The sequence below is a fragment of the Carlito syrichta genome, unplaced genomic scaffold (assembly GCF_000164805.1).
Source record: "Carlito syrichta isolate Samal-C Ts95f unplaced genomic scaffold, Tarsius_syrichta-2.0.1 Scaffold308119, whole genome shotgun sequence".
Lineage (NCBI taxonomy): Eukaryota > Metazoa > Chordata > Mammalia > Primates > Tarsiidae > Carlito > Carlito syrichta.
Window position 1 is genome coordinate 1,466,962 of NW_007252215.1, and position 14,101 is coordinate 1,481,062.

The 14,101-nt window shown below is 42.5% G+C and overlaps 1 protein-coding gene across 1 annotated transcript; it reads right to left on the bottom strand.

Moving 5' to 3' along the window:
• Window positions 1-4,865: 4,865 nt before the first annotated feature.
• Window positions 4,866-6,862, bottom strand: SDR42E1 (short chain dehydrogenase/reductase family 42E, member 1). The gene is made up of 2 exons (XM_008064982.2): window positions 6,769-6,862; window positions 4,866-6,183 (listed from the first exon to the last, which is right to left on the bottom strand). Exons 1-2 carry the CDS (start codon window positions 6,834-6,836, stop codon window positions 5,070-5,072), a joined length of 1,182 nt encoding a protein of 393 aa, XP_008063173.1. The 5' UTR covers window positions 6,837-6,862; the 3' UTR covers window positions 4,866-5,069.
• Window positions 6,863-14,101: the final 7,239 nt, after the last annotated feature.

Below are 14,101 nucleotides of genomic sequence, written 5' to 3' on the forward strand. Positions count from 1 at the left end.
CATGTCCTATTGGCCTGAGCACCGCAGGCAGAGCCAGGCACTGCTGGTGCATGCTTCCTCAGGGTCACTCCCACAAGACGCTATGCTGTCCCTGGGTGGCTTTGAGTCTGTGGCTACTTAAGCCACAATTTCCTAAGACATTTGAGCATACCAGTACCCCCAAGAATCCCCTTCTCTCTGCCCCAGGGTGGAGCATCATTTTAGGTTTCTTGCGGGGGAGGGGAGTTTGTTTTAAAATGCAAAGTACATAATTTTTGCCCTTTTTAAAATTATGATATTGTGGGGTACAGTTAAGGGTTAGGTATACAAATATGTTTCGTTCAGGCATCCTTGTTGATAAGAGGTGTTTCCCCATCCCCAGACAGATATTTGCTACCGTTAATCCCATCTCCCTCCCCTCCCATAGTGTCCCACTACTATCAGTCATTTTCTTATAGTATTACATTGGATGTTCAAGGTCCATTATATGAGTGAGAACTTGTGATACTCGGATCTTTGTTTCTGTGAGAGGTCACTCAGTATTATAGACTCTAATTCCATCCAGGTTGCTGCGAAATTCATGAAAGTTCTAAATATCAACCTCCCATATGACCCCACAATCCCCCTACTGGGAATATACCCTGAAGAACTCAAATAACTCTATAAAAAAGATACCTGCACACATATGTTTATCGCAGCATTGTTCACAATAGGGAGAACCTGGAAGCAACCATGCTGCCCATCAAAAGAGGACTGGATTAAAAAAATGTGGTACATATACACGATGGAATACTATGCAGCCATAAACAAAAAAGTGAGTTTTTAAAAAAAATTTTGTTTTTTGTTTTAGGTTGTAGTCTCATTCTGTTGCCTAGGCTGGAGTGCAGTGGCATGCTCATGGCCACCGTAGCCTTGACCTCCTGAACTCATGCAATCCTTCCACCTTAGCCTTCCAAGTAGCTGGAATTACAGGTGCTCGCCACCACATTTGGCTAAATTTTTTATTTATTGCAGAGACGAAGTCTCACCAACTTGCCCAGGCTAGTCTTGAACCCCCCAGCTCAGGCAATCCTCTGGCCCAGGCCTTCCAAAATGCTGGGATTAGAGGCATGAGTCATCATGCCCTGCCAAACAGTGGAGAATTTTAACAAGACTGCTGCTTGTGTTGGCTGCGGAGGCTAGCCAACTGGGACACCGCTGGCCCCGTGGTGGACAACTGAGTCAGAGCTGGGAAGTGAAATGCTGTAGGCTCCCTCTTCTACTCTGTCTATAAGGCTAGGTGAATGGGACAGTTGGAAAGGAAGACAAGGTAGAAAATGGTCCAACAAGCTATCACAAAGCCCAAGCAATACTGGCCTCATTATGATCACCATATTAGGTGATTTAGGAAAATAAAACCTTTCTTGAAAAGAATCCCTAAGCCTATTCCATAGGCTTGAAGAATACCATAGCATAGGTAATTTGGTGACAGAATTAATCATAGGGCCCTTCAGTAACTGTTATTGTTCGCAATGTGGCACCCTCCACCCCTATGACCAGAAACAGTACTAAGGAAATTCAAACGAGTATTTCCAACTGGCCTTTCAGACCCCTCTTCCTTTTTGCAGATAGGGATAGTTTGGGTATTACCTTTGGGTTGCAATATAGGATGACTCCCCCATCAGGCCCATGGATAAACCCCCACATTCGCCTCAGAAGCAGTGGATGAGGTGGCAGGGCTGGGTAGCTTATGCCCAGGATTTTGGGAGTGTCGCCATGTGCACAAGGATGAGCATCATTGTATTGCTTTGCATAGGTTTGAGCGATTCCATCCAAGGTTGAGGAAAATTGAGGGCAGCTGGGAGCCCCAGAACTGATGGAATTTCCTAACTGCAGCATCTTCTGACCTTAGAAGGGAAGGGGAGCTCCCTTTCAGGAAACAGACCAAGTCCTTTAAGGAGGTGAGTTTTCAGCTGAGGCGTAGAGGGAGTGCAACTCACTGTCCACTCTGCCCATATTCATCCCCTTCCCTGAGCATCTATGCCATCTAATACTGCACCATATCATATGCACAAGGACTTCACTCACTTACCAGACCTTATCTAGTTCTAACTTGGTTAAACACACAATTCTAGTGTAGGTTGGCTATTTCCCCTCAGTCTTCAAGAGATTAGAAACAACCAATTATCTATGTGCCAGACAGGCGTATTTACCCTTAGAAAGAAAAATAACATTCATTCCACAAATACCAGGGGTGCCAAAAAATGTATACACATTTTTTTTGAGTTGGAGTCTCACTCTGCTACCCAGGCTAGAGTACAGTGGCATGCTCACAGCCACTGCAGCCTCGACCTGCTGGTTTCGGACGATCCTTTCACCTCAGCCTTCCAGGTAGCTGGAACCACAGGCAAGTACCACGATGCCTGGCTAATTTTTTGATTTATTGTAGAGATGAGGTGTCACCAAGTTGCCCAGGCTGATCTCGAACCCTGGGCTCAGAAAATATTCTCACCTCCACCTCCCAAAGTGCTGGAATTACAGGCATGAGCCACCACGCCTGGCATGTATACACGTTTTAAGTGACGTTATCTATTACTTTTAGTTCAACTCAAGTGGAACCAAGAGCCCAGCCTTCAAGATGGCCTCTGATAATTCCTTTCTTTGGGTATTCACACCTTTGTGTGTTTCCCTCCCATGCTCAATCAGATTGACCTGTCTAACCAATATATTGTGGAATGATAGTGTGACATTTAAGGCCAAGTCATGAAGGATAATGCAGCTTCCGCCTTGTACTCTTGCATCAGCTGCTCTGGCAGAAACCACTTGCCATGTCATGAGGACATTCAAACAATCTCCTGGATATGCTCATGTGGTAGGTGAGGAACTGAGACCTCCTGCCAACAGTCACACGATGACCCATCCTGGAATTGAACCCTCCAGCTTCAGCCAAACTTTCACATAACTGCAGTGCCAGCTGACTTCATCTGATGACCCTCATGAGACAACCTGAATAAGAACTGCCCAGTTACGCTGTACCCAAATTCCTGACTCACAGAAGCTAGGAAATAATGTTTGCTGTTTTAACATGATATGCTTTGGTGTAGTTTTTTAGGTAGTCATAGATAACTGATACACAAAAAGAAAAATCAGAAGCGTTTGAGTTTATGAAAAGTAAATAGACTATGTTTCAGGGAGAGAGTGAACAACTCTGTCAAGTACTGTGGAGTGGCCAAGGATGTCTCATACCAGATGACAATAAAGCCCACATATTGATAATGAATTTCATTTTGATATCTTGATTAAGGGGGGAAGCCCCCCATAACAAACACCTTAGGATGTTCAGTATGCTTGGTCTGTAGTTTTATCATTCCTTTGAAGGATGTTATTAAAAACATGTTATGAAAACCTGTGCCACCTCTCAATGAAAATGAATATGTTTTACTGAACTCATCACTATCAGTCACCTTCTCACATGGACATGCTGTGTCATGACTAGAATGCAAGTTTGCAAAGGGTAGAGAAACCTGCCCTACTACACTGAGCGTTAGGCATGCTGTGGGTACTCGCACAAGTTAACCCCAAACTAAAGCAAAGACTTCTTTATGATCGGAAAGACTGCAAACACATTTTCCTAAAAACAATCACTACCACCACCTCATATTTACATTGCAATTTATATATTAAAGTACTTCCACCACATCTTGTTTTATGCTCACAACAACCTGTGAGGTGGGTGGGTTTATAGAAAGAGCAAATATGGTCAGTCCCAGCTCCTGAATGAGGAAACAGTTCTAAAGAGGCCCCAGTTATTTGGTTAAGGCCACCCCAAATATTCATGGTGTAGGTCTTCTGGCATCAATTCAGAGCTTTTTCCAAAACATCCAGGCAACATTCAATAGGGACCACTCATCCATTTGTATGTGTTCTACAAATACTCTCAGAATAACTCTAGCATAACTTTCTACAGCAATCTATCCTCCTTATAATGTTTCCATACTATCCTTTCTGTAGCTGGAACCATGAAATGAGTAAAGATGCTCTGTCTTCTTCCCACTTTGGTGCCTATGCAAGAGAGTAACTTGGACATCTTCCATAGCTGTCCCATGTGTGACAAGTGCTGCCTTTAAGATTTCCTCCAACAAGGAGCCACAATTCTTTCCAGTAAAACAAAATGAAAACAAAAACTAGCCTTATTAGAGTTATTCTCCATGTTTTGATTTAAAATGGCATCATTAGCTTAATCACCTCCTCTAATCATCAGATTTTTAGCTGTTTCCTAAGCTTCAATCTATCCTCAGAGGCTAAAACTTTACAAACTCTAAAAGTATATTAAAATACACTTTTAGGCACTGAGGGCACACCCAAAGACATTCCAGAAAGTTCAGTAGCAACAGCCCCTCTTAAGAGGATATTCAGAGGATGAAAACCCTCATAAAGAATGTAAACTAATAGAATAAAAATAATGGCTATGTGTGTTCAGTAGCACTTTATATGTTTTGTCCTTTAATCCTCAAAAGATTCCTATGGGATAGGATAAAAATCTATTTGTATAAACATCCAACATTACCATGTGGTTACATAGGCACAATGCCCCTAAGTCACAAAAGGCAAAAGTTAATTCCTAAAACTTATACTAGGAAGATTTAATGCCTCCTCTGAAGTAGCCACCAGCTGCTGAGAGTGTTGGTCTGTTAGAGATCTGGGCCAATTTAGTGTTTTTCACACATTTTCAAGCTCTGAGTTTTAGTCCATTTTAAGTAGATGCAAAGTGTATAAAATGAAAATAAGTTCACTTTTTCTTCTGAGAAAGTCAAGTAAGACATTTCCAACCTACCTAAGCCTATGTCTATGGCTCCAAACTGACTTCTATTGCACCTACCTGAAAAAGAAGGACACAGGAAATCAAATTCCAAACTTGTATTTATTTTTTTTCCCCATCAAAATTAACACAAGGAGGTAAGAAATAAAGATTTCATCCAAGAACTTATTCTTAAGTAGCAATTTGAAGAGCCAAAGTTTGGTACCAGATAATACTGTATGTATTTAAAAACTCGTGTTTCTTGTAAAACACATCAACAATGGTGATCAGCTCTTTATTTCTAGCCACTCCTTCATAGTAACAGCATCACAGAAGGAGGCAGCCAGATGAGAACTGCTAAAGCCACGAGGAAGACCAATAGCCCATCCCAAACAAGACACTCTGAGTCACGACTTCCAGAACCTCTGCCATGACCGTGGGTTTTAAACCACTCTACTACTTCTTGGAGGTCAAATGGCTGAGCCTTATAACCTAGCTCTTTCTTGGCTTTCTCTAAGCTAAAATAATGTGTGACACCAGTTTTGTAAACTTCAGTGCGGGTGAGGAAGGGCTGGAAATTGTAGAGGCGGCCCAGAATGAAGTGGGCCATCTCTGTCAAGAAAGCAAAGCAGTAGACGAGGGTCAACGGCAGGCGGGTGGATGGGAATGTGTAGCCCAGGCCCTCAACCAAAGGTCGGAAGAATTCAAAGTTGTTCACTGGTCTGCCATCGGAGATGAAGTAGGGTTGCCCAGAGGCAATATGGCCCTTATCAGCTTTCAGGGCCTCTGAGGCCAGAATATGAGCCTGCACCAAGTTATCCACATGGACAAACTCAACCAGGCTCCTGGGATCCCCATAGACAAACTTGAACAGACCCTTCTCAATGTAGCTCACTATCCTGGGAAGGTGTCTTTGTTCTCCAGGCCCATAGATGCCAGCCGGTCTCAGAGCGCAGGTTCTTAAGACACCATCACCTCTTTCCAGGGATGTGCCATTCGCCTCCAGCACCTTCTTCTCTGCAATAGATTTGGTCCGAGAGTAGTGATCAGGATGGAGGTGAAGAGGTAGGTAAGGCAGAGATTCATCTCCATTTCTGATAACTTGACCTCCAAAGATGACATTGAAAGTACTGGTGTAAACTAACCTAGGCACCCCTCTTCTCTGGCAAGCCTGAAGGACGTTGTCTGTGCCCCCGATGTTGACTTCTTCGATCAGGTTTTGCTCCAGTTGCTCCCGCCCTGACATACCATAAGAGGCAATATGGAACACACAAGTGATGTCCACATCCTGGAAGACCTTCTCTACATCAGAGAGGTGGCGGATGTCTCCACATATAAACTTGATTCCTTCTGGAATGTTCTGAGCAGGCCTGCGGATGTCAAACAGAATCACATGGACTCCCTTTTGGTTCAGAGCACAGCCTAGGCTGAAATGAGAAAGAGTAAAAGTCAGATCAAGTAACTCTTAAGCTGTGCTTAGGAGAAGTGTAACTTGCCAATCAGGTGGGGGCTGATACAAGTCTTTTCGGCTCATCCTGAGTCCCTTACTTTACGTGTTCATTGGTGCAAGTCTTACTTATTCAAAGTTTCAAAGATGAGAATCCTTTCATCCACTTCAATTATGATGAGAGAGGCTTTATTTTTAAAGAATGGTGGCATCTCTATATTATATTTTTGCCTGTCTGTTCTAGGACCCACTATCCATTTGGAGTATTTATGAATAGTATCATAATGGTGAAAGAATAGCTATTATTTTAAATTGTTTTTAGTGATGTGAATAATAACTTCTCCCCAATTTAATAGCTTTATAAATAATTTTTCTTAAAGCATAATATAGCTGTAGTTCTCAATTTCAATGTCTGAACAGTGGGCAACACAATTCACTTCTGCTTTAACATTATATAATCAAATATATAGGTCTGCACTGTATTAATGTCAGAGTTGAAAGCTATACATTTTCTATCAACTACCAGTAAAATAATTCTATAGGCATATTTTATAGATGCACTGACCGGAAACCAAAATAGCCACCTCCTCCTGTAATGAGGACAGTTTCATGTGGAGATCCTTGGGAATCCATATTTGGTAGTCAACAGATAACTGGACCTATAAGAAAAAAGCATGCAGCACTATTACAATCCAACTGTAAATATAATTCTCCTCAGTTTTGAGTTAATAAAAACAGTAAGTCAATATGCTCTAGTAGAACAAAAAGCTAAGGCTTGGGCCTAGGCATAGCTAGATGATGTTAACCAACCCTGGTGATGTTAGCCACCCCTCTTCACTTCCTGGGCTTCGCATTTCTTCACATGTAATATGGGAACAGTAATACCTGCTCTGCCTGCCTGACAAGGTCAAAGTGAAGGTCACATAAGATAATGTACCTGAGAGTGTTGTGAAAACTACAAAGAGCTTTTCAAATGTAAGGCATTATTGTTTATTCTTGGAAAAGATAAAACTCTTTGGAAAGAATTCAATCAAATTTAGTAGCAAGAGACATTTCCCCCAATACGTCAGAAAAATCAAAGCCAAACTCTAAAGAAAGCATCCAACATTTTTTGTTTAAAATAGCACACTGCAATATGGTTTGTTTAGTAATTTCATTAATCCTTGCAAGTAGTTTAAGTGCAAGGGCTCAATGCCTTTGTGGGGGGGGTGTCCTAGTTTTCCCTCTCTTGTCCTCTATATCTCCCTAAATTCCTCTTAAGGCTCCAAGACTCCCTTCTCCCCAAAACAAAGCAAAAAGTGGGCCACTTCCATGTGAGAAGGAAAGAAGAGAAACAGGAGGCACCGGGGTCCTTAAAGGCACTGGGAATACACACACATACACAAACACATGTTCAGGTTAGATGCAGACTCTCAGGTGTGGTTAGGCAGGGAGACTAAGCAACTAAGAGCCCTACCACTGCCCCCTCCCAGTTGGGTACCTGTGACTACAGCTACCACACCATATGAGTGGGAACAGCAGAGATTAGGGTTATGTAGTATGAAGAGCTCGTGTGGCAGAGAGGCAGTGTGAAGTCAGCTTTGTACAAGGAAAGAAAAAATATGGGGGATAGGAAGACACAGTGGAGATGTCTTGTCTCTGCCCCTAAATGGTTATGTGATCCTGGCCAAGACACTACACTTCTCTAGACTTCACTTTTCTTTTCCATCAAGTTGTGTGCTGTTCTGTGTTATAGGGACTCTAAGGTTTCTAAAAAAGCAGCAAGGTGAGTGGAAATAATAATGACAAATACATACACACTGCTTACTACTAGGGACAGGCAGCATGCTAAGTACTATATATATTATATATAAGCTAATATATATAACAGATATCAGATACATATAGCTAATACCTAGATACATATCTCTCTGTCTATTAGCTATTTAATCTTTTTGATAATCTTACCAGGGAAGTACTATTAGCAACCTGGCTTTCAGTTGAGTAAAATCAAGCACAGAGAGGGTAAAAAGCTTGCCCAACTTTACCTGGATTCACACCCACTGGTAGGTTGGCCCCAGGAGTCCATGCTCTTAACCACTAAAACATACAGTCTCAAATAGAAAGAGGATGGACTTTAGAGTCCACTTAACCGGCCATATGACCTTGGACCAGTTAATCACTCTGAACCTGCTGCTTCATCTAAAAGGTGGAGCTGATAAGCTCACAGCCTTATACACGGGACAATGTATTAAAAAATGTCCAACAAAACACCTGACATAGTAGGAGCACTCCACAGATGTCATTTCTCAAACTGCGTTTTCTTCACACTCTAAAGTTTTTGGACTCAATTAGTCTATTACATTTTCACATACTATGATAATATCTCTCAAAAGCACATGATTACAAAAAATCTGACAAGATGTTCTGGATACCTGCAGGAGTGTATCAGATTGCCAGTGAAGCGAATCAGATCATTCATGCAGAATCAGCCAGTGTGACAACTGAAGACAAGTTTCAGCAAGTGACTGTTTCAATAGCTTGAGGAAAAAAGAGTGAGAAATGCTACGGATACTGAGTAAAATGGTGCAGATGGCTGATGAGTTCCAAAGCTTCCACTAAACACTTGCCACAGTCAAGCTTGTAAGAAAATTCATGAAGAATGCACCAGTACGCTCTCAGCACACCTAATGGTGAGTTTTTGAGTCTATTGTTTTCAAGCGCAGAACACTCCCATTTGGATTTGGAGTAGCCATAAAACCAAATGTAGTCAATTATATTATTTACTGTAATCACATGAGTTCATGATGAACGCTGTTTCCAAACAACAGTAGACATCAGTTACTGATATTTCAACCCAGACTTCTTACCTTCACCTCCATGACCTGGTTCCAACCCCCTACTCTCCCATCACTGGTACTCTATGCTCCAACCATATGGATTGCCTTTCCTTTTTTAAAAGACACCGGTCCCCAACTTTTTTGGCAACAGGGACGGGTTTTGCAGAAGACAATTTTTCCATGAACCATGTGGAATGGCAGGAGCGTTTCGGGTTGATTCAAGCACATTACATTTATTGTGTACTTTATTTCTATTCTTATTACAGTGTTATAATGAAATAATTATATAACTCACCATAATGCAGAATCATTGGGAGCTCTGAGCTTGTTTTTCTGCAACTAGACAGTCCCATCTGGGGGCGATGGGAGACAGTGACACCTGAAGTGTGTTGCTTATGTCTAGCCTACTCTGTAATCTCGTTTTGGTGGTTGTCATTGTAGAAAACTGCTTTACAATGATAGGATGTTGGAAGTGGAAGCAGGTTTTTCAGTGCTGATCTGACAGGAGGCAGAGCTCAGGCAGTTACGTAAGCATTGGGGAGTGGCTGTAAGTACAGATGAAACTTCACTTGCTCACCACCTGCTGCTCACCTCCTGCTGTGTGGCCTGGTTCCTAACAGGCCACAGACTGGTACCGGTCCATGGCATGGGGACTGGGGACCATGCTTAAGGATGGTGAGCTCATTAGTGCTTCCTGCCCTCACCTCAGTGTGACACACCTGCCACCAGGTCCTTGCCTGGCAGCGTCTTTCTTAATATTTAGGTCCGCTCATATGTCATGTACTCAGAGAGGCTTCTCTGATCACCCAATCTAAACGCGCTCCTGTAGCCTAAATGCTGCTTTGTTTACATCATGGTATGTTTAACTATCTAAAATGACTTTCTTTTTTATTATTGATTTCCTTCCCACAGAATGTAAGTTCCATTAGACCTGAGACCTTTCACCTTCTGGAGTGTCCCTATCAGAACCCAGAGAACACAGGAGAAGCTCAATAAATATCTGTTGAATTTACGGATGATTCTGAACACTGTAAAATCTATCCAATTTAGTGAAATTGTGAAGGGCACAAATTATGCAGGGTCCTGCAGTGTCTAAGAGTCATTGCTATGCATGGCAATTAATGCTGCCATTTTAACGTAATGTTCCTCCTAAAAAGTGCTGGCTTACGGAATGAAAAAGATACAAAGCTAAAAGAGACAGCTCCTGAGTTCTGGAGCTTACAACAGAGGAGAGAGGCTTCTGTAAACACCTAAAGGACAAGACAAAAAAGATGAAAAGAGCCGGGCTCGGTGGCTCAGCCTGTAATCCCGCGCCTTTGGGAGGCTGAGGTGAGTGGATGGCCTGAGCCCGTGGGTTCGAGACCCGCCTGGGCAGGTGAGACCTCATCTCTACAATAAAAAAAAAAAAAAAAAAAAAAAATCAGCTGGGCGTGGTAGCGCATGCCTGTAATTCCGGCTACTTGGAAGGCTGAGGCGGAAGGATCGCCGGAACCCAGCAGGCGAGGCTGCGGTGGCTGGGAGCGGCCACTGCACTCCAGTCTGGGCGACAGAGTGAGCCTCCAACTCAAAAAAAAAAAAAAAAAAAAAGATGAAAAGATTACTGCTATAATGTTGGTATAAACAAAGTACTGTGGGAACACCGAGGTGGGGGTGAGGAAACTGATTCTGACAGGGCAGATCAAGAAGACCTCATGGAGTAGTGAGCTTAGAGCTACAGGGTCCATGGGAAAATTTAGGTAGGCTGAGATGAGGGTTACTATAGGCTGAGGGTGTATCACAAACAGACCAGTGACAGGACTGCCTGTGCTCGGCAACTCACAAGGTGAGTCCACCAAGGCTGGTGTGCAAACTGAGGCCACAGTGGTGCCTTAGGGTGGAAAGACAGCTGGGGGTTGGCTTGGAGACAGCCTTTGGTTCCCTTCTAGGGAGTCTGAACTCCATTCTGCAGACAATAGAAAGCCTTTGTAGGTTTGCTGCAGGGGACTGTGGAAAGCACCTTGGTCCTTGTGTAAGGGACGATGGAGAGCCTGGGAACAGGCCAGGGTCCAGGGAAGGGAGATAAGGATCTAGGTTGAAGGGTGATGGGTGAGGACCAAACGCCAATGTGCTCAGCTGCAGTCAGAGCAAGGGCTGGTGAGGGCTGTAAGCAGTGTCTAGGTGAAGTCCCAGAAAGGTGATGTCATGAACTGAAAACACAGTTTGGAAATGTTCTGTCTGGTTAATAGAGTTTTGATTAACAGGACACCAGATAACAGAGTTCAAGATATCCTTAATATCTCTGCAAAGAATTCTACTGTAAAGGATTCAGAAAATGGACAAGGCCTCCAGCAGCCCAATTAAAAAATTCCAACAGAAATACATCCTAATCTATAATTGCTCTTTGTTTTTGTTTATTTTTTATTTATTTTATTTTTTATTTTTTTGAGTTGGAGTCTCACTCTATCACCCAGACTGGAGTGCAGTGGTCACTCTCGGCCACTACAGCCTCAACCTGCTGGGCTCTGGTGATCCTTCCGCCTCAGCCTTCCGAGTAGCCAGAATTACAGGCACACGCTACCACGCCCAGTTAATTTTTAAAAAAATTTATTGTAGAGATGAGGTCTCGCCAAGTTGCCCAGGCGGGTCTCGAATACGCGGGCTCAGGTAATCCACTCACCTCAGCCTCCCAAGGCGTGGGATTACAGGCTGAGCCACCGAGCCCAGCTTGCTCTTTGTTTTTAAAAGCACACATTCCAATCTAGTCATAAGACCACAGGCTAATCATGGTTCATTGGTCAAGTCAGGAATGTACAATTTCAGATTATTAATGCTTCAGAAACCTGCCAAGCCGATTGATGCTACTTCTCATTACCTTCCAATTAGTTCCAGAATGATCTGAGGCAGGAACTAGTATTACTGACCTGATCAGGAGAGTCAGATGAGAAAGGTGAGTAGGGAAAAAAATTAATAATTTATCGAGACAAATATCAATGGAAAGAAGCCTGTCCACCAGGTCAGTAAAACCCTTGCAGGTGCCAGCCATGAACAGAACTGCTGGGGAGCCCCCTCCTCCCTTCCTGGTCCCCTACAGCAATAAGCACACAACAATCTCAGCAACATTTTGCAGAATAATCCAGGAAAGTCTCAAGGATGTTAAGGCAGAAGGGAGAAAAGCGTATATACAAGTTTTCTTCAACCAGGTGCCTGATTTTCATATGCTTTATGGCTTCTGTTTTATTAATTAGTTTCTATCTGATCCTATCTAGAGCTGGGCACTCAGACCTGCCTTTATAATGGCAACTGCTTGGAGGCTCTTCTAAAATATAGCTTTGCTCAGTAATTGCTTTTCTCTGGGCACCCGTGGTTACATCTGACCCGAGCAGTCATTTTAGTGGATATAGGTTAAAGGGAGGCACAAGATCAAGAAAAAGGAATCTTAATTACAAACAGGAAAATAAATGAATTTTAAAATCCGCGACCTCTTGATAATACCAAGGTAAAGTGAGGGTAATAAAGTTGACATCTCACAGGGAAGTTATGAGAAGAAACTAATAAAAGATGACTGGGAGTACTTCAGATTTACAAAGACCTAATTAAATGCTAAGGATCAGTAATAAGAACCTTAGTATATGCACACAGTTCCTTCATCCCTGTGAGTTTCAGATGTCTATGCTGCTAACCTCTGGTGTTAGAACGCTACAGAGAAAGCTAGGTGATGTTAGCATTTCACCAAAAGAAAGTATGGAACAGAGGGAATTTAAGACTGTTTTCATAAAAACAAAAAAAGTACTACAATTACTATAAGTAAGATAAAAACATCTCCAAGTAGTAGAGTCCTATGATTAGGTGTTTAAATTACTGTGCAGTTACTGACCAGAGGTAAAAGGTAGCTGTATTCTTACTATACTCAGATATGGGGAATATACTGAAGCTAGAAGGCTATGAAATGGTACTGTTCAAATTCCAGGCATAATCTGAAAATTATGTATTTGTGTTTAATATAAAGCAGCCAAAGCAATAAAAATGAAGTAGTTAGAGACAATAAGAAGAGGGACCATGATACAGATGAAATAGATGTGAGGTATAAAACCCAAAAGCCAGACACATTTGGGAAGAAAATTAACTAAGTGCATAGCATTAAGTAAAAATCAGTATACTTGTAAGAGATATGGGTATTTGTGCACACTGTTTTGAATATAACTGTAGGTGGCAGGGCAGCTTTTTTTAATTTGGGGCTATTACCTTAGGTAAATCAAATCTTGTTCAGCTACACACTCAAACTCCTTCTACCCAGATGTTTGTTGCACACAAGATCTTGCAATTCTTCGCGATGCTGATGATAAAAGAAATGAAATAATTTTATAAGTGGTATTTCCCATCTGTTTCCCAACTACCATATAAATGCCATGTGAACACCAGCCAGCAATATCTGTAGGGACAAGGAATATCTGGGAGACTGTAAACCCAGTAAATTTAAATGGGGTGAATATTTTGCATGCTCTTCAAATGCCTCTTTCTGCCATATCTGCAAGGAGTACTATACTTGGACTTCCTCCCCTCACTAGGTCAGCAGTTTGTCACTTCAAATCTAAGTAATATCAGCTGCCATTATTAAGCACTTGCTCTGTACAGGCATTGTGTAATACTCAATGAATTATTTTATTTGATGATCATAACAACCCTCTGAGACAAGTACTAACTTGTTAATCCCATTTTACAGATTAAAAAAACTGAGGCTCAGAGACACAAAGTGACTAACCCTAATACCTACAGCTAGCAAATGATAGAGCAGGGATCTGGCCCTATAACCCAGGTACACGTGACTCTATAGCTCATGTCTCAACTGTAGCTGCACCTGGGGGTGTGAGGTTACCCTCACCTGACACACTGGGTGCCAAGTCAATGCTGACCTGAGGCCTGTGAGGGCTTTCACAATGAACACATTGTGAAACCTCATAGGGGCCCCTCTGGTTCCTTGAGGGAAAGGGTGGCAGCACCTCCTCTCCTCCCAAGGGGGCAGAGGTAGCAGTGATACAGTGTTAAGATTTCTAGGTTGGAAGTCAAGAAACCTGGGACCTAGACTTGGCTCTTCCACTAATT

Bases quoted from the DNA above. Each gene is read 5' to 3' on its own strand.
- SDR42E1 (XM_008064982.2), bottom strand. From the start codon at position 6,836: ATGGATTCCCAAGGATCTCCACATGAAACTGTCCTCATTACAGGAGGA. The intron at 6,184-6,768 runs GTCAGTGCATCT...TTCTCATTTCAG, and splicing joins GGTGGCTATTTTGGTTTCCG to CCTAGGCTGTGCTCTGAACC.